The sequence below is a fragment of the Tursiops truncatus genome, chromosome 18 (assembly GCF_011762595.2).
Source record: "Tursiops truncatus isolate mTurTru1 chromosome 18, mTurTru1.mat.Y, whole genome shotgun sequence".
Taxonomy (NCBI): Eukaryota; Metazoa; Chordata; class Mammalia; order Artiodactyla; family Delphinidae; genus Tursiops; species Tursiops truncatus.
Genome location: NC_047051.1, coordinates 69,962,247 through 69,983,854, shown reverse-complemented (window position 1 = coordinate 69,983,854; position 21,608 = coordinate 69,962,247). Strand labels below are relative to the sequence as shown.

The 21,608-nt window shown below is 42.6% G+C and overlaps 1 protein-coding gene across 1 annotated transcript; it reads left to right on the top strand.

Moving 5' to 3' along the window:
• Positions 1–3,370: 3,370 nt before the first annotated feature.
• On the top strand, positions 3,371–21,319 carry SLC10A2 (solute carrier family 10 member 2). Its single transcript, XM_004319994.4, has 6 exons — positions 3,371–3,747; positions 10,503–10,621; positions 14,841–14,929; positions 16,122–16,297; positions 18,472–18,629; positions 21,162–21,319. The coding sequence occupies exons 1-6, from the start codon at positions 3,371–3,373 to the stop codon at positions 21,317–21,319; spliced, it is 1,077 nt and encodes a 358-aa protein (XP_004320042.3).
• Positions 21,320–21,608: the final 289 nt, after the last annotated feature.

Genomic DNA, 21,608 nt, shown 5'->3' with positions numbered 1-21,608 from the left:
TGTTGGTCTGAAGAGAGCCATCCCTGATGAAACACAATAGAAAATTGAAAGCTCATCTTTTATCATATGAACTTCAGAGCAAACACCTTGAAAAGCTATTAAATCCTCATTTCTCCAGAGCGATACACCAGAACCAGAGGGAAGCCTGAGCTGTCGAGTTGACTCACAGCCCTTGGTTTCTCCACCCAGGGAGCTAGGAACAGAAATCTGCTGCTGGTTTCTTGAAGACTGCCTATAGCTGAGCCCAGGGCATGAAGAAACTGAGCAGAAAAGATGGAAAAAGATGACAGTGGAAATCAAGCCCCAGCCTCCTGACGGCCCACTCAGGTGTGCATCTGTTCCCCGATTCTGTGTCGTAATGAAAGCAAATGATTTTTTTTTCATATTTAGATCTTTCCTATTCATCCTGGTCTGATGCCTGAATTTGAATGCAGCTGAAGTTCAGGGTATTAATTAATTGTGAATCTCTCCGATACTTGAATAGAAGGCCTCTCGAGCCTTAATGTGCAAATTTATGCAAAAACAATGTGAAAATTAGAAATGCATTGGCACATTTGTTTTAACCAGAACTGTAGCACTCTGTCTAGTCCAACAGACTGCTCATTTGCAAGTTGTCTATATGCAAAGCATTCTGCCCCTGGGAGCCTCAAATCTCCTTAGCAAGTCATCTGAAATTTGAGCAGAGCTTTGTTCTGATCCTACCCTCTCTCTCTCCCTTCACTTTCTCTCCTGCGGACCAGAGGCTCAGTAGGCTTTCACCTGGCACCTCCAGGCACGGCCAGAACATGAAGCCCCTCCCGGGAAAAATCCTAATCCTTCACCCCACCCGACAGGACCCCAATTTCCCTTTCCAGACCAGACCCAGTGAAGTAAAAGAGGCTGTTTGCGGGCAGGGCCTGGGCTAGCTTTCAGACTCTCGGGTGATGCTGGAGGTCAGAGTAGGGCAGCTGCTTGGAAAGCTGACGGACCCTGGGTATGTATGTATCAAGTGCATGATTCTGCAGCTCTGCACCAGGCTGCCCCTCACCGCCCCCCAGCTTGGCTGGAGAAGAGCCAGCACAGCAGGTGCCAAGGTGCAGCGGCAGGGGGCGCGTTCAGCTCATGCGCCCTTGGCTGGCTGGCACGTGCGCCAAGAAGTGGGTCAGAGATCAGGAGATGCTTGGAGCCAGCCAGCAGGGCAGGGCCAAGTCACTCCACGCCTAGGAGTGGGAAGGGAGCCCTGACGGGAACGAGCTAGCTAATCATTTAGCTGTGGGAGTGAGAAGGGTGATGGGAGAGACAGAGGATCTCCAGGATCTAGCAAGCAGTCAGGCAGAGCTGATGGCAGCCCACCCATGCGGGGAAGGCAGCTGAGGAAGAGTGCTCCTGGGACAGGGGGCTGCACCAGCAGTGAGCGTGAGTCACTGTCACCCTTTGTGGACGGGACTCAAGGTTTTCCCAGCAGCTTAATCCAAGATGAAGAGGCCATCGTCAGGGACCCCAGGGGCTGAGGCTTTTGGCTCAATTGGCTCCTTTGCTTGGTGGCCCCCCTGCTGCCCATAGCTCATGTTCATTCAAGTTATGGAATCAAGTTGCTCTGGAAACGCTGTTTTCAGGAAGTTCTTCAGTAAGTAAGTGACCAGTAAATTCAATTTTTACCAGCTTGGGTGCACTTAGGGTCACCCTGATGTCAGTATCCTGAGACCAGTGTGGTCCCTGGGTCAGCATCGTCACCGTGACCTGTGAGCTTGTCAGAAACGCGGACGCCTGAGGCCCACCCCAGACTTCCAGATTCAGAATCTGCCTTTTAACAAGACCCACCCGGGAGCTGTGAGCACGCTGAGTTTGGAGCAGCTCCTTTCTAAGGTATTTCTCTCAATCGCCTCCAAGCCAGACTGAGTTCCAGTATTTCCAGTTATCTGCTGGGTAACCTTGAATAAAGCGCTTCATTTCCTAGGCTCTCAAGTCCTCATCTGTGAAATGGGGATGCTAACCCTATTTAAGGTGATTAAACTGAATAATAAATTAGAATTTGTCCTATAAATTGTGAATCATGATCCAAATATTCAATTTGTTTTGTTTTGCTTTGTTTTGTTTTGCTTTGTTTTGTTTTTTTGCGGTACGCAGGCCTCTAACTGTTGTGGCCTCTCCCGTTGCAGAGCACAGTCTCCGGACGCACAGGCCCAGCGGCCATGGCTCACAGGCCCAGCCGCTCCGCGGCATGTGGGATCTTCCCGGACCGGGGCACGAACCCGTGTCCCCTGCATCGGCGACAGACTCTCAACCACTGCGCCACCAGGGGAGCCCCAAATATTCAATTTTATTCTTATGCCGCATCCTGACCCAAAAATTGGATTATAAACTCCTAAGAATAGGAAGAATCTCTCCTCTACTTCTTTTTTATCTTCCTTATATGCTGAGGACAGCTTTCTGCTCATAATACGTTTGACCATTTGACATGCACAGAAATCAACCTCCCTTGGAACCTCAGATTCCCCCCCCACCGCAAAAAAAATTTCTAATTTCCATTCCTGATGTCAAGCACAAAGAGCTCCCATCACTTTGACCTAATCCTCTGAGGTTCATCCCTCCAAATAATTGTATTGTCTCTTGCTATGCAGCACTTTGTTACCATGGCAACACATACATAATTGTGTGTGTAAGTAACTGAGGGGGGCTTTCCTGGCCGCCTTCCCACCAGACAGTACAGAAAGCATCCTACCCTCCTGCATGCTACTCTCCCATAGGTTTGCATCAAAACCCTACAAGTTTCTCAAACGTAAATATTCTTTATGCACACTACAGACCAATACACACAGACAGAATAATACAGTAGGAAAACTAGTAGGGGAGTAAATTGATGGCCTGGGTTCCAGCTCAGAGTCTGATACTAATCGGCAATTTGATTTGTCACAAGGCACTGGACTTCTCAGGACCCAATCGCCCCCATTGCAAGGAGATGCTTTCCTGCGGCTTAACCCCTACAATGTTCTGTAATAGTCGGAGTTGATTTTAAGCGTCATTTAACTGAGATTATTGAACAAAGCTTCCCAGCATTAAACATTAACACAGCTCTTTTTATATGGCACAGTTCATTATCATGTCAATAAATGATTAATTAGAATTCTCTGTCTGGACCAATAATTTGGCAGGACTTTTATGATCCATAATTTGTGCTGTGTTGTAAGGTTACCTCTCGAAACTGACATACTAGCATTTATTGTTTTTTATTGCCTCTCTGAGGTGGCTTTTGAAGGAGACACCAGGTGACATATGTTTAAAAAGGGTTTAAAAGTTTGATGCAGTTGGAGTAGACAGTCCTCATCTAGTGAGGAGTAGAGGACAAGCGCTTCTGTGGACTTCTGTGAGAATTTGAGCAGAAAAGCCAGCAATGAATAATTCAACGGTCTGTTTGGCCAACGCAACAGTCTGCGATGGCGCGTCCTGTGTGCTGCCGGAGGATGATTTCAACACCACTCTAAGTGTGGTCCTGAGCACGGTCTTGACCATCCTGTTGTCTCTGGTGATGTTCTCCATGGGATGCAATGTGGAAATCGAGAAATTCCTAGGGCACATAAAGCGGCCATGGGGCATATGTGTTGGCTTCCTCTGTCAGTTTGGAATCATGCCCCTCACAGGATTCATCCTCTCAGTGACCTTTGACATCCTCCCCATCCAAGCTGTAGTGGTGCTCATCATGGGATGCTGTCCGGGAGGAACCACCTCCAACATCTTGGCCTATTGGGTTGATGGCGACATGGACCTGAGGTAAGATATCTAAACCTCCCAGTACTGCAATCACCTTGAATTAATCTTCTCAGAAGCCTGTGGCGTTGTGAATGGCCGTCTGATCTGCCACTGATCTAGGGTCCAGCTAAGAATTGAAACAGGAGACGAAATGCCTTTACTCGCCTTCCTATGCAGCTGCTTAGCTCTGCGAATTTAGGGGTTCTCTTTTGTGTTTGCGTTTTAAAATCTAACTCAGTTAACAAGGAGTTGTATAATTGCTGTTTCTCTTTGGGAAAAAAGTCAAAGTTTTTCAAAAAAGAAATCCTTTCCAAGCCACAAGCTGCAGCTGAGAAAGTTTTCCTTGTTGGTATCAGAAAAAAAGAAAAACAAGAAACACTTTCTTTGTGGTGATCAGGAGCTTTGAATGCAATCGTGAAACTAAGTTGTTCATTAAAAGTTAGACCCTAGGATGAGACAATGGCCAAGCACAGCCAGTTTTTTGGACAAGCTTTTTCTTGGTATAAGGTGTAAGAAAGATTTTGTACATTTGCTTCACTTCTACTGGCATTAAACAAAAGAAAAGAAAAGAAAACCTCTACAACAGCTTTTTTAAAATTATGCTTACCTTCCTATAAAATAAACAGAAAGTGGTTTCTCTGCTTCCCACAGAGTAATCTAAATTGCAATGCTTGCCCAATTCATCCTGTGCCAGTCTGAACTAGCATTGGAAAAAAAAAAAAAAAGTAATAGGAATAAGACAAAGCAGTAATGCAAGGACACCAAGAATTTTAACGCTGCAAGTTGAATAGACAAATGTCTTTTTCCTTCCCTCACCATTCCTCATTTCCTGTGAAAGGTATGCCTTTCTGCAAACCTGCCAGGTGTCAGTGTAACGAGTGCTTATTAAATACTGTACAGTAGGCAATGGGCTCTGTGCATCACGTTATAACACTCCGAAGCAAGAAGCTCATGTGTAGAAATGTAACCAGAGCAAAATGTCAGACTGGATTCCAGGTTGATCCAGTGCCTAGTGGGCAACTGGAAGCCTGCCACCTGAGCCCGGCTGGTGAGGATTTCTCCAGAAGCTTTAGAAAAGCCATACAAACAATATACCTTCACGTGACATCTCTCTCCCATAAGGAAATACCATCTCTTCCTTGCAATGGATTTTTTTTCTAAGGAAAGTCTTGTGAGGAGCAAAGGATGGCAAGTGCGCTTCAGGTTTAGTTAATCTGTGAACCACCCTACAGAGATAAGGCCTTGCTAGATTTCAACTTGGTGTGACCTGGGTGAAAGCACAGGGTTAAAATTCTACAGGCAAGTTGAGGGGAGTGAACTGAACTGAATACAGGACTTTGCCACCAAACATCTTTTACATAATATTTGTAACTTTTTAAGAAAACAGGAGAGTCTTGTGCCTCCACGAAATGCCACACGTGTCATCATTCTGTAAGACAGAAAAGTGTGTGTGATGCTGAGCTGAGCAGCTACTGGGGCAGATTCCCTTCCGGGGGCTGAAACTGTAAAAACCTAACCTACAAACTCCAAGTTACACTTTCCTGTGGTTTTAAGGAAATCTTGTTTCTCTGGAAACAGGAGATGATTATGTAATCTTATCTCCCTCACATAACAATGCCTGTAAGACGTAAGAACCAGAATTAGAATTTGAAACCTTGGTGGAAAACCCCCAGCTGAATCAGTATAGGTGAATCCTTCAGCAGCTCCTCTAATGGGACACGTGCCACTGAAAATTGTTAATTTTCATTCTAGAAAGTGCGCACTCCACAGATCTCCCTTGTCTTGTAAACAACACCAGCACACATCCAGTGCAGTCATCACCTCTCTAGCAACTTCACCTATCCGGAACTCAAACAAGACCCAGTGAAAGACTCTGCACACCCAAAGTAAATCATTCTTCATCTCATAGACGTTCCTCACACAGCACCCACTTACTCTCCCGATTGTAAAGCTCTAAAACTTTTTCCCAGCACAGAGGATGAAAAACAAGAAGTAGGGTGGAGCAAGTTGTTAGAAGGGGCAGGCCTATGTCCCACAGCAGCCAGTGGCCCCAAAAGCCTGACTGCAAAGGAAAAGATCAAAATGCCTCCAAAGAGAAGAAGCTAAGTCAGAAAGCACAGCAGCTCTGCATCACTATTTTAGGGACACACAGCTCTGTAAGCGTATCACCCAGAAGACATCACCACATTTTAGTGGAACAAGTAATAACGATAACCCATGATCACTGAAAGGACGTTAAATTATGCCTCTAGGAAGATCATGACATTATGCATTGCATATGTTAGAGGAAAAACTGTTGAAATATTTCTTCAGAGCAAATTAAGAAAGTGACACCTCAGCTATTGGGAAACAGTTTTCCAACACTTTTTATTCTTCTGGAGTGAGCAGTGGATAACTAAAGTCTCATGATCATTTATGTAGATACAATTCTATCTACCCTTTATATTTCCGATTCTGTCCTCTTGGAACTTTACCTTCTCCATTTCCACTTGAACTCTAGCAATGGCAGCGAAGACATGACTGTTTATACCAACAGGTATCTGCACTAGTTGAGCAGATACCATATAACACCGGCAAAACAACTCCATCTGGCTTTAACTTCCTGGATGTGGTTCCTGGGAGAAACTGAATCATCTCCCCTTCACGCTGTCATCTCTTCCCAAACCTGGGAAACCATTGCATTCTGCAGTCTCTGGTGACTTCAACACAAACACAGACACAGATACACACACACACACAGACACAGACACACACACACACACAGACACACACACAGACACACACACACACACACACACACACACACACACACACAGCAAAAAAAGCAGACCTTACTAATGGAATCCTTGCTCATTGTAATACAGCAAGTAATATTTCAGCTCCTTCTTAGACCACTCCAGCCTAGAAAGTTGTGGGAATCTGATCCGTGAACAAGTATTTTCACCTGTTCTAGCTCTGCCGTGGGCGCGTTATGAAAAAAATGTCTCAGGGAGAAAGGAAGGTGGTGCTCTCAGGTGAATTTGCTGGTGGCCCACAGTTTGGGGAACAAACACAGAGGCTTCCACCCCCTTGTGTCTTCTGTATACCCAAAGACTCCCCACTTTTTAATGTTTCCTTTCTTTAGCAATGGCCTCGGTCACACCACACAAGGATTTTCCTTTCTTTATTTTTTTAAATTTTTGTTGGAGTAGAGTTGATTTACAATGTTGTGTTAGTTTAAGGTGTACAGCAAAGTGAATCAGTTATACATACACATATATCCACTTTTTTTCTTTGGATTCTCTTCCCATACAGAGGATTGAGTGGAGTTCCCTGTACTACACAGTAGGTCCCTATTAGTTATCTATTTTATATATACTCGTGTGGATATGTCAGTCCCGATCTCCCAATTTATCCCTCCCCAACCCCTTAACCCCTGGTAACCCTAAGTTTGTTTTCTACATCCATGACTCTACTTCTTTTTCATAAATAAGTTCATTTGAATCCTTTCTAGAGATTGTCATACTGAGCGAAGTAAGTCAGACACTGAAAGACAAATATCATATGATATCGCTTACATGTGGAATCCATTTTCCTTTCTCTGACTTCTTCTTTGGGGAATCCCTGCCTCTGCATCCTTTCTTCAGGTTCCCCCAATTCCTTCACTGCTATGCACTGTCTACACTCCCTTTGATTATTTTCTAGATTTAAGAGTTTCTAAGTTTTCTTACTACAACCTTTGTTCTTTTGCCAAATGTTGTTACATTTTTCATCTTCCAACTTTGTGTTCACTGTTATTTTAGTTGTTCAAAATCCCTGACCCTCTGGCTTATCACAAATTCAAAGCAGTTCTTCCCATTTCAATGACACAAATGTCCAGCTCCTCTCTAATCTAAGAATTAATCCAACACTATTTGAATTCCCCTTTATTTTCCCTCAGAGGAACCAAGCTTTGTTTTGCTCTGCAGCATTTCTTTTTATTTACTAGCTAACATTTAGTGGACACTGTTAGGGGCCACTCACAGTATAAGTCCTCTAGGTGTATTTTAATCCTCAAACTAATCCTCTGAGGTTAGTACTATTATTTTCTGCATTTAATAGATGATAAAATTAAGGCTCCTATCCTTGACAGAGGTCATAGTCAGTACACGTGAGAGTCAGAATCGGAATCCAGACCTATTCACTTAGCCCTGTCCGGACTCTTAACCTCTGTTCAACACTATTTCTAACAATCATCATGTCTCCGCCTTCTAGCCCCACCTGTATACACTTCTTTTGATCTTTCAAACTTGGTGTTTCATTTCTAATATGATTATAATCTTTGCATTCCTTATCACGGACTTCACCAAATTCCTCAACATTCACTGAATTCTCATTTATTGCTTCCGAAAAGAAAAAAGAAGGAAAACTATTCTCCCTGGCAATGAATAGGACTAAGGAAAGAATTTAAACCAAGAGATTTTTTTCTGATGTTTTCTCTTATTCCAATATAAATGCAGGGTATAGTGTTTCCATTGTTGACATCTTTGCTCTTTGTAGAACTTCAAATTTTTTATGTAAAATGATTTTTCCTTGCTAATTTATTCTCCTACATTGTTCCTTAAAATCGTTTATCTGAGTTGGTTTTCATCTCATTTTGAGTGGCTCTGGCCATCTTTTCTCTTGCCTCTCTGCAGCATCTCATGGTCAAGGTGGCCACTAAATCTGAACCACTCCCTTCTCCAACTCCTGTTTTGTCGCTTCTCGTGGGCTTTAAGGAACCATTCTTGCCAAACTCAAGCCAGGACACAACTTCATAAGTTGTCTTAGCAATGAGACAGAATTGAAGCTTTCAGAAGGAAATTTGAAAGAAAAACAAGGGGAGGAGCAGACTTCCTTCTAACAGTTGTTCTCATGGTTTAAAACAAAAAATGGTCAGCCATCTCTTCATTGTGATGCAGGTAATGAACACTGCCCCCTTCTCCACCCCCATCCCATCATCTCCACTCTGGAAAGCATATTGGATGCACTGGAATAAAAGTAATTTTATTATGGGGATAACTTTAAATCCATCCTAATTTATTTCTTTAAATAAAAGATGAAAAAGAGAATGGCAAAGGAAGAGAGAGAGGGGAAAATCAAACTCCAGGATCTTACTTATAAGTAGGACAAAGCACTATTCGTAACAAATTAACTTCTTATTCTGGTGTGGAACTCTGCCTTTAGCATCCTATTGCATATCTAAATTAAGTTAACGTGTCACCATAACAGATCGAACTTCTTGGCAATGCTTTACATACATCCCCAGCACTGGTTATTGTTACACAATTTTAGCTCTACTAAGACAAGTATTTTTTTCTAAATCCTTTAAACATGTCTTAAGCGACTTCATTCTGGTTTTTAAAAAAATGATTATTATGCAAGGTAAGCCGCCGGATAAACACCACCCCATCCTTCATTTTGCCAAAACTGCTTAGTTAGATGCAATGAAACAAGCTTCCTCACCTCCAGCTGTTTTCCTTAGCAATGTGTAGGGTGGTTTGTGGTTTTGGGTTGTTTTTCCGGAGGGGAGGCAGGTGTTGTAAATAACTTAATACTTCCTTGAAGTCCACATACAATTCCTTTAAGAACTTACTACTCTGATAGTGCTACGGCTATTAGAGAAAGGGCCTTTCAGAAAAATCTCTCTAGCTTCCTGATTCTGTATTATGCTGAAACACAACAGAGACACACACACACACACAATGGCTGGATAGGGTTAGGGTTAGGGTTACAGTTAACTGGCTTTTAATGAGCGCCTTGCGTTATTCTAAGTACTGGACTCATTGGGTCCCTTAGTCCTCACAGCCTGTGAGGTAGTGATGATTACGATTTTCTTCATTTCACAGATAAGGAAACTGGCAAAGGGAACTCAAGTAAATTACCCATAGTCATAAACGTGGCCACGCCTGCTTCCAAGCCAGCCGGTGTCTGGCCCAGCCGTTTAAGGGCTCCGTTTCCCAGGAAGAGAATATGCCCCCATACACAGGGCACTTTTCAGGGACCAAAAGACCCGCTACCCAAAACCTCTCCTCCATCCACTGCAGTAGTGCTAAAAATAGCATCATTCCATGCCCTCCACTCCAAAGCCAAAGTCCACTTGCTCAACCGTGTCCACTCACTCAAACACTGATGCTTCAGGAGGAGCGCTACCAGACCCTGGTGCTACTGGGCACCATCTGCTAAATTTCTTAGCAGAACTAGAACCCAGGCCCACCCTGCCTGCTTGCATGTTTTCCTTGGTTTTTGAAGTCAGCTTCCTCTCCTTCTCTCAAGCTTCGGGCGTTAGGGGAGTAATTTGTCTGCTTTAAGGAAAGACATTGAGGCTTCCTCCCTTGGACGTGCATTCTCCTCCAGGGGCCACGGAGGCCCGTCTCACCCCGAGCAGACAGAGCAAAGCCCCTGACGTCTTGGCGGGTATAAATGTGTCTGCTGTTCTCTGATTGGAGGTTCGAAGGGTGGCATGTCCAAGCACCTTGTACCTTGTTTTAACAATGAGTTTATACAGTCACAAAATATCTTCTCTGATCCTTGAGAACCAATGGGGAGGGAGGGGTGGCACAAGACAAAGTAGAAAGACACGAAATACAGATCTCACCATCTTTTCCCCGGTGTGGCCCCGCACAGACCAGGGTACATGTGTATTTCTGTCCATCGGACCGGATGGTGCTGCCGGCGGAGGGTCTTTGGCAGGACTTTCTAATCACGCACCGAAAAATGAAACAACCTCTCCCGTAGAAAACCCAGTTGGCTGTATCACCCTGCCCGTTTCCTTTCAGCATCAGCATGACCACATGCTCCACGCTGCTTGCCCTGGGGATGATGCCGCTGTGCCTCTTAATCTATACCAAAATGTGGGTCGACTCTGGGATAATCATAATTCCCTATGATAAAATAGGTAAGTCATTCCTCCACCAGATTGCTTAACCCGGCCCTCCTCCCCTCTGCTTGTCCCTGGGTAGATCCTCGGGCCAGGCTCAGACCCAGCTAGACCTTACTTCTCACACCAGCAGTAGTTTGTGCCCAGTTAGGATTTCAGGACAAGTCTCGCCTGCGTTTGAATGAGGACTGGCCGCATGTGAATTCTAAAGCTTGACGCCGTGGGAGAACTGGTTTTGTCCTCCACTGAAATCACCAGGGAGGGGGCTGACGGAATGGACCCCCGTACACAGCCGTGTGGACCTGAGGAGGCTGGGGCTGCCGACGCACAGGAGGCTCTGTCCTTCCCTTATCCCAGGGCACAACGGGTCCAGGGCGCTCCGGAACACTCATATTGAACAAATACAAAAAGCATTCTATTTATGGTTTCAAAATAGGGCACCCGGTAAGCAATGGCCATGAGAACCCTCCACATATAAATAGTGAGTTCCATGAGAAACACACTATTTATAACCCTCCACTGGGAACCACGTCGTGATTCAGAAGTTGATCTACTGGCCCAGCTTGTGTACCAGGCCCTGGGAGTCAAATGTGCAAGTTATATCTCTGTCTCCACTCAGCTCCCAGATGGTCACCCCCAGCCCCAAAGGGCTTTATTTCCTGTTTCTGGGAGAACAGATATTGGTGGGAGGTTAAGTCATTGGTGGAACATGGGGTCAAGGGCAGGACAAGACAGTTCCTGGTCTACCCAAACCAAGCATCCGCTAGAACCACGGTAATCAAAGATGAGATGTAAGTGAACTAGTACCTCAGTACCAATGGCCAGCTACTTGACATGCTAAACAGTCTTTTTTCAGCTGACCTTGCAGACCAGTGTCTCCCTGATGGGCTGCCTCAAAGAGGTGCAGGGGTCCCGTGGAAGGGAACATGTGAGCAAAGACTGAACAGTGCCTCAGAAAGATGTTTGTAAACAGGATTCCTGTTGACACGGGAAGCTGGGCTGGATGGCTTCCATTTCTAAGAAAAACTGTTTCTGTGATAAAAACATGATTCGGGTCTACACAACTGAGTTAGAACAAACTCTGGAACACTCACAGGGGACAATCTGTTTTGCAATATTTTCTCACAGAGTCTACTCTATTCCTACCATGGCCATTAGACATCCTCCCCACACATACAAAAAAGTGGTCCTTTCTGGCACACCTTGTTCAGTGTGGGATTTCTCCTCACGTGGTCCTTCTACAGACCCCAGGGAGCTCCTTCCTATCAGATGTCATCTCCTGCAAGCAGGCTTTAGGGTGACCCTGTACAGCCACCTGCCTGTGCCTCATGCTGCTCAACTCTCCGTCTGCTCCCTGGGAGGACACCTTCCTTCAAGGAAAAGAGCGCAGTCTGCTTGAGTGGTGTGCACTGTAGGCCTCTCACAGAACGTGTCTGCTGAATGAGGAGTTTTAATTCTATATTATTTGTCGTTGAAGAAAAAAATGTAAGCCTTAAAATAGTCTCCTCTTGATAGTCATTCCCTCCTGGAAAATGCCCCATGGCGATATTGGGAAATTCTAACTACAGTGTGAATGACTGATAGCACCTTCTTCAATGTGAATAAATTTTGAAAAGAAGAGAAAGTGAGTCATTAGTACCTGAAAGGAGGAAAAGGTCATCCTACAAGGCATAAAGGGCAAAAAGAAAAGAAAAAAGAAAACAGAAGGAGAGAGAAGTGAAGAGGAAAAGATAAAAAGTTTTAAAATGAGAGTTTGAAAAAACAAAAGTATTAACTCTGCTTAGTCACCATTTTGTCCTTGTCCTTTTTCCAACCTAACCATCTTGCTACCCTTTAATGTAGAAAACACACAACCTGATTAATTCACAAGATGTTTTTGATACTTTTCAATGAGGCAATTAAGTAAGGCTCGGGGTATGTGTTTAATTTGTCCAAGATGACCAGGGAGCTGGAAATAACCCTCGGCCTGCTCTCCACTCTGCTCCGTTGGCCGGCCTATTGGGCCCAGTTTCCGTACGGTGCTCATCACGTTCTGATGATTCAATAAACACCCCCTGAGCCCCTTCAGATGGTGACATCTGGATGGAGGAGGGAGGCAGCTTGCGCAGCTGGTACCACTGCAAACACTGCAGAAAGCTCCCATGCCACCTCTTCCATCCCCTGCATGTCTAGGACCACAACCCATGTATCCACTTCCCCATCTGATTCTCACAACTGCACCATGCATTAGACATAATTCTGGCCACTTCACAAATGAGGAAACTGAGGCTGGGAGGCTTAAATGATTCACCTGGTTCTCACAGTTTGCGAATAAGGTTCAGCTCCGAGTCTGTCTGGCTCCAAGTTCTACTCCGCGACTCTGTTTCCCACTCGCTTTTCTTCTTTTTTCTTTGTCTCTTTCTTCCCTCCTGTACCTGCCGTGTAACCTTGATTACAGACCAAGCTATGGTTCGAACAGTGCAACTGAAAGCGATGCTCTCTCGTCTCGAAGGACAGGCATTTGCCACAGAGAGCTCAGGCACGTGGGGAATAAGAAACACAAATCTCTAGGCCTCTGGAGAGTAAAGAATTCCAGGGGGGAGTCACACACTCTGAGTGGGATGAAGGGCAAAGAGTGTCTTTTCCAGCCAACGTTGAGTCCCGGAAAATCTTTATCCGGTCTCGTCTGGTCAAGAGGGGAAATGCAATTCTGCCATTACCTTTGGCCACTGGTCCCGCTTGTGTGTTTATCTGGTAGCCCTGGGCTGCCCCCAAGAGATTACGACTCAGCAGAGAGGGGCCGAACACGGGCTGGGCTGCCTTTGCACAGATCCAACCCATGACAAATACATTACCAAAACCTAACCGCACTCACATTCCAATCACAGTATTGGCACCTAGATTTAAGCGACCGCAGTGCAACCAATTTGTATCAAGACGGCTTTCCTTTAAGGCCTACAAACATCCATTCAGGGAACAGTCTGGACACCCAGAGGAGGAAGTCTCCTCCCAAAGTAGCAGGATGTAAGGATACCCAAAGGGGATTCTTCTGTGGGCTCTGACCAGTACATGTATCAGTGACCTTGTTCATTTCCTTTATTCCACCGTTTTCTCCTTACTCTTTCATCCCTAAATTTTTTTTTTTTCTTTTCCTGCTCTTGGTACCCTTAGCTATTACTTAATCCCATTGAGTAATTTCTGGGAAAAAGTAATTGCAGACCCTTCTATCCCCAGGAGGGCCAGAAGGCTACAAAGACATTATGTCTTCATCACTATTATATTCATTCTAAATTGATATTTACAGCCCTGGAATCTAGAATCCATTTCCCAGTCCTAGTTCAATCTACTCCAGTACCAGACAACAACCACTCTCAGAATTTCATTCTTCAATTCCACTTTCTCCTACTACTTTAAAAGGATGTTTGAAAAAGAAACAGCCTGTGAGAAGTTAGAAGTTGTTTAGTGCCATATTATATAAAAGCAGCCACCGGACAAATGAGTGTTAAACAACATGGAGAAACAAACCACAGGTCACAGGAACAGCAGTAAGTTTAACGCAGAGAATCTGAAGTATGACTCTTTTATCTGGCTGGGTGAGCACATTCCTGCAAAGAATTATAATTACTTGAGAGGTCGACAAATCTATTATCTCACGGAAAATTTAAAGCACGCTTTTTCAACCTATTCTTTCACTTCCCTGCCGCAGATCTGAATCACCCAAGTCAGTCTTAACCGGAAGTCATTAGCCACAGGATGCCTGGAGAATTCTGAACTTTTTTCTTTTATTTCTACTACCGTGAAGTAACAGACAGATGTTAAATATCATCTTTGTACACCCCAAGAATACACGCGCGCACGCACGCGCGCACACACACACACACACACACACACACACATACTTTGAAAAGGTATTTTTCCTAGGATATCAAGATCCCAAGGCCACATAAGCCAAGATTCTGACAAATGGAAACTAAAAGATATTGATTGGCAGCATAAAGAACTCTAAAAAAAATTAATCCAGGATTTAGGGAAAGGACTTATATCATCGATATTATCCATTTTCCACCAGAAATACTGAATTATTTACTGGAGTAGGTAAAGAAGCAGAGTTTGGGGGGTGAGTTGTTTTTTAAATTATTTAGTGTATTCAGGAAGGGAGCCTGATCTACCTCCTAAACATTTTTTGGGGCCGCTTACTCTCGTTTTGCTCTTTCCTGTGCTGTATTCTGTTGATCAAATTGCCCTCTGTCACCTGCAGGTATATCTTTGGTGGCTCTTATTGCTCCTGTTTCCATTGGAATGTTTATTAATCACAGATGGCCCGATAAAGCCAAGATCATACTTAAGGTAAGTGTCCCATGCCACAGGCAGCATGGTCAAGTGGCCCAGAGTGTGCACTGCAGCGATGGGTCTCTCCATCTACTGAACTGGTTTTACTCACTGTATTATAAAGCCCCTTCTAGAGGGTCTTAAAGTTATTCGACATGCAGCCCACTCTTCTAGAACACCCTTGAATCTAGGGGTAAGACAGGAATTGTCTTACCACAACCACAGGGCAAGTTTCTATCCGCGCTTTGAGATTCCCAATTCAAACTTTACCTCTTGGTTTTATTCTACTCTGTACACCGACGGCACTTTGCTTTTATCTCTGTTATGTGGGTTTGTATTATAAAATATATCTAGACAGCTGTCTTAGAAAAGAAATCGTATCTTTCTTATCCCTGTATCTATACGGCCATCTGTACCTGGCAATTGGTAGATTTTATATACACATTTATATATACATAAAAATAATAATATATAACTATATATATAAATGATGATATACATAATTAGCAACAATTCATTCTGTTTTACCAACTATATTCTAGCCACCTGATGGAGATAGACAATATAGATGATATAGACAAATATAGACATGGATAGATTCCACTTCTCATGGGGGCAAAATAAGACACTTGGTGTCCTCTGTTTCTCTGGACCAGAAAAAAAAATGTTAACATCCCCGATTTTTTTTTAATGTGAAAAGGAGAAAGCAATAACAGTGTTTTGTTTGTCCATGCCTTTTTAACTTTTATAGAATTTTATCTCCATTTTCTCATTATCATAACAATCATAAAATGTGACTCAGGTAAGATTTCATCCTCAATTACAGATGAAACATCTACGACTCAGAGAGGTTTCATGATTGACCTAAGGAAGGCAGGCAGGAGGACTTGAATCTGGAAGCCAGCTCTTCTAGTTCTTATTGGAGTGGGTTTTCTTCCTCTCTGACAAGGATAATTTGCAACTAGAACATCTTCTTCAGGCTGAGTACGGACTCTCAATTGGTCCTGTTAAGCTTCTTAAAGATTAAACCGTGGGAAAAGCCCCAGCATTTCTGGTGGGTCTACCGCGGCCGTCGGGCAAGGGTTACACAGAAAGGTCACTTATTCTCACTTTCCCAGAGAGAAAGAGATGCTTAGGCTTCTTCTCTGACAAGAATATTTGGATTTGCATTGCCTCACGATTGCTGCATCTGCTTATGTCTTTCTTGCAGGTTGGGTCCATCACAGGCATCTTGCTTATTGTGCTCATAGCTGTGGTCGGAGGAGTACTGTACCAGAGTGCCTGGATCATTGAGCCCAAACTCTGGGTTATAGGAACCCTATTTCCCTTGGCCGGTTACTCCCTAGGGTTTTTTCTGGCCAGAATAGCTGGTCAGTCCTGGCACAGGTATGGTGTTTTGGTAAATCAGACTAGCAATCTTCTTCTGTAATAGCTGCTGTATTTGTTTGCTAGGGCTGCTGTAACAAAGCACCACAAACAGTGGTTTAAACAACAGAAATGTGTCTCCCAGTTCTGGAGGCTAGATGTCCAAAATCAATGTCAGCAGGATTGGCCCTTTCGGAGGGATAAAGGGGATCCGTTCCAGCCTCTCTCCTTGGCTGGTAGATGACCATCTTCTAGCTATTTCTCTCCACATTGCCTTCCTTCTGTGCATGTCTCTGTGTCCAAACTTCCCCTTTTTATAAGGACACCAGTCATATTGAATTAGGGTGCATCTGAATCACCTTGTCTTAACTAATCGTATCTTTAGTGACCCTATTTCCAAACAAGGGCACAATCTGAGGTACTGAGGGTTAGGACTTCAGCATATGCATTTGGGAAAATACAATTCAACCTACAACAGCTGTACATACTGATGCAGATTCAAAGTTTCTCACCTGTAATAACATTACCCTATTTCTGAATATATCATTCTATACAGACTCATTCATCCCTAAATTATGCAAGTCCCCCAGAAAGAAAACACTGACTGCCTCTATTCAGATCCTCCTGGACCATTCCCCCAGGTGCAAGTTGGCCTCTTCCATTGTCACGCGTCCTTATTCTCCAAACAAAGTGACTTCAGCCGAAGCACCCAGGTTGGCCTTGTGATCCACAAGGGTTCCTCAGGCCAGAAACAGGATGCACTCATGATCCACAAAGCGCTGGGTATCAGAACTTGTTTTAGCGTGTATGGGCTTTCCTCTCTGACTAGAGCATCGGAATCAACATTTAATTTTATTTTATAAAGAAATATTTAATCAATATTGTATTTAATAAGGATATATTGCTTATTAATAAATGCTATCCATATACTAAATATAATATAAATAATCTCTGTGTATATATGCACATATAGAAATAGATGACACAGATACTTCCACTGCTCAGAGGGCAAAATAAGTTAATTGGTGTTCCTTGTTCCTCTGGACAAGAAAATATTATAATCCCCAATTTTTTTAATTTGAAAAGGAGAAAACAGTAACAGCGGCTTTTGTTTACATAAAGCTTTTTAACTTTTGTAGAGGTTTATGTCCATTTTCTCATTATCATAATGATCATAAGGGTGACTAGAGCAAGATTTTATCTATGTATATGTAGAGAAAAAGTGATAAAACATTTATTTATATTATAATGTATTATCTAATAATATGTTAATGAGTTACATATTTGTTTAATATAAATAAAACTATATAGTGAATACATACATTAAAAACAGATATATGTATACGCACATACACATGTACTTGTTCTCATATCTGCTTTTTTTCCGGAGTAAATATTTTTTTAAATTGAGGCTTAATTGACAATGTTGTGTTAGATTCAAGTGTACAGCAAAGTGATCGTTATACACATATGCATATTATTTTTCAGATTCTTTTCCTTTATAGGTTATTACGAGATATTGAATATAGCTCCCTGTTCTAGACAGTAGGTCCCCTTGCTGTTCACCTATTTTATATATAGTTTGTGTATCTATTAATCCCAAACTCCTAATTTATCCCTCCCCACCCCCCGCTATCCCCTTTGGTAAGGGTAAGTTTTCTACGTTCATATCTGCTTTTTTTTTTTTTAAACATCTTTATTGGAGTATAATTGCTTTACATTGGTGTGTTAGTTTCTGCTTTGTAACAAAGTGAATCAGTTATACATATACATATGTTCCCATATCTCTTCCCTCTTGCGTCTCCCTCCCTCCCACCCTCCCTATCCCACCCCTCTAGGTGGTCACAAAGCACCAAGCTTATCTCCCTGTGCTATGTGGCTGCTTCCCACTAGCTATCTATTTTACGTTTGGTAGTGTATATATGTCCATGCCACTCTCTCGCTTTGTCACAGCTTACCCTTCCCCCCTCCCCATATCCTCAAGTCCATTCTCTAGTAGGTCTGTGTCTTTATTCCTGTCTTACCCCTAGGTTCTTCATGTCTGTCATACAGAGTGAACTAAGTCAGAAGGAGAAAGACAAATACCATATGCTAACACATACATATCTGCTTTTAATGTTATACAATAACAAAGCAAAACAAGTACACTCCAAACAAACCAATGAAAACATAGGTTCTCGGAACATTTCTTTCAGGTGTCGAACAGTTGCTTTGGAAACAGGGATGCAGAATACACAGCTGTGCTCCACCATCGTCCAGCTCTCCTTCACTACCGAGGAGCTCAACCTCACATTCACCTTCCCACTCATCTACAGCATCTTCCAGCTCATCATGGCAGCAATATTCTTAGCACGTAAGGAACACTGATCATCACATTTCATTGTGATGTGCTTCTTTGAGAAATCCTGGAGTTGCTAGTACGGCATTTTTTAATTCCCTTTTTCTGGTAGTGAAATCAACAGGTGGGAAAGGCCACCGATAATATTATCACGACTTCCCGACTGCTGATGAAAAAAATTATAATCTTACCAAAACGTTCTAGCAAAGGGTATTTTTAAGTGAAAAGTAAGGGAGGTTGATTCTCTCCACTGACTTTCTTTTTCTCAGTAATTAAGGAGCATATTAACCTGTTAGGACCATTTTATAGTGTGCCTTCCTACCTGCTTCCAGGAACCCTGAACTGGTCATTTTTCTCAAATCATCATCTTGATATGCTTAGTATATATGTAGGATATTTATCAGAAAATTAGTATACAAGGGATGTTTGTCAGGCTAAGTTATATTGGAAGACATGTATGTATGTGCATATATGTGTGTATATATATATTTTTTATAATAACCATACAATTGAAATAGTTGAAGCAAACATGTTCTTTATTTCAAGTACTAAGAATAGCCAACTTGATTTTTAATTTCACTCTAATGTAGCATATAGCTTTGATCCATTAGCCCCTGCCACCTGCTGGCTTTCACCTACTTGAAACTTTTCTTTATATTTTGTTTTCTAAGTACTGGTCATATTTGACCTTTATTTTCAAATTCTGGGGATTTTTTTTGGGGGGGGGGTTGGTTTAATAAAGAAACTTCCTCTTAAAGCTTAGTGGCATTTTAATGAGGATTGTATAGTGAAAGTGAATGAAAAAATAATGTGACTCTTAAGTGACACAATGACCAGAGGTACAGTTTTGTATAGGCTGAGGTTTGGTTTTTCACTTAGCTCCAACAGATGTTTAACTGGCCCATAGGAGTTAATCACTCTCTGTGCTATCATCTTGAATGTCATTCTCGAAGCAGAGTTGTCCTTTCCAGTACAGGACCCTCTGGACCCATTAGAAACGTTCCACTGACTTATCACTGGCACAGGAGGGAGGGCTCCACGGCCTAATTACCTTGTTTACCTGTATGATGGAGATGTACCAGGTTTGGTACACTGTGGGATTTTCCCAAATAATACTAGTGGTGTCTACTAGCCAAACCAGAGAAAGTAGATTGGTGATAGGACAATTACATAGATTTACTAGTTAAATAACTAATTCAAAAGGGATTAGTAGATAAGCTGAAGGAATAATGGAAAAGTGGGCAATAGTATTGCTCTTGTATTTTCCCACAGTTTTAGCAGCAAGAATGAAAACAAGGATATGCAATGCCGGGAAACATATTTTGGTGTAAGGATTAGAAGTCTAAATACTTTGGGGGACAAGAAAAGGAAAGAAGGAAGGGAAGAAGGAAGGGAGGGAAATAAATAGTTTGGTTAAATAAAATCAGTGATAAGTTGAGGGATTCCCGGCTCAAAACAGTTTATAATAAAAGTGTTGGGATATTGTAATTAACCACAAGCTCAATTCAATAGAGTCAATAGCTCAGTGGCTTCAAAACTAATATATTAGTAGAAGGGCAGAGACCAACCAAGGGGATATTGACCTTGACATATTAAGACCTTGGAAGCAGGCTATTGTCTCTCTCAGCTGTGTATCATCACAAGAGTTACTGTTTACTCAGCACTTACTACTCTCGCAGGGCTGTGCTAGGCCCTTTACCATTTTATCTCACAGTTGCCCTATGAGATAGACAGTATTATTATACCAAGTTTAAGTGTGAGGTATTGGGAACTGAAGGTGCCAATAAAAACACTTTCTTTTCCCCTGTAGACTTTGGAACCAGATGAGAAGTGGAAGAAAAAAGAATCAGATATTTAGATAACAAAATAGCCCTTTTATTATAGATCAAGCTTAATTAAAAAATATGGCTCAAAACAACGACCACATGGGCTTGGTAATACCGTCCCTCTCCACTGCTTCCTACATGTGCATGTAGCACACGCATACACACATCAACTGCAGGCCAGTCTGTCCAGGTGTGAGCTGACCTCAAATATATGCTGAGAAATGGCTGCCACCAGAGACTAGCAGCTTCATGGAAGAATCACCCATCAGCCAAGGCTCCCCCATCATAGGAAAGAGAGTGAAGGCTGGGAGAGAGTTATTCCAGCTCAAGTCCTCCAACACAGACCAGTAGACCAAGGTCCTGACAACACCCCTTAGCTTGTAGCATATTATTGAGGACTAGTGCATAACTGGGAGACAGTAGGGACAGAATAAACGTCTGCTGTTGTTGTTATTGGTGAGTACCACCTACAGGGCTTATGCCTGCAGAAATCAGGGGAGCAAATAGCCCTTAACTGTGTGCTAGGTCCTTCTGAAGTGCAGTCACCCCTCTTACCATGAGCGATCATGGAACTAAGAATGGTGATCACGCTCTCTAAGTAGCCTCCAGCCCACAGAAAATGCCAACTGCTTTTTGAGACATAGATTATAATCACTGTCCAAAGTAAGTTTGCAGCTTATTATTATGAAATTTGCTTAACCTGCTGTGTATTGTTTTCTAGTCTATATAGCATACAAGAAATATTACAGAAAAAACAATATGGAACTTCCAGAGGGCAAAGGCAATGAACCAGTCCCTGAGTCATCATTCCAAAAGGAGAATGAAGGATTTCAACCAGATGAAAAGCACACACCAGTGGACCAAAAGGAAAAATTCTAAAGAATACGCATCAGCTATAACAATATTTAATTATTTGTTTTGATGGGATATTTGGCAGAAAAAACGTTAAGGAGAAAATTTAAGTTTGAACTGAATTCATGTATTGGTTTTGGTACCATGTGACTGGTGGTCCAAATCCTTAATGTGACAAATATTTATACATATATATATATATATATATATATTCTGTCTTTGAATATGCCCCCAAAATATCCTCAAACCTCAGACTAAACCCAACATAAGAAACACTGAGAATTTAATAACCAAATTAGAATCAAGCCCATAACTC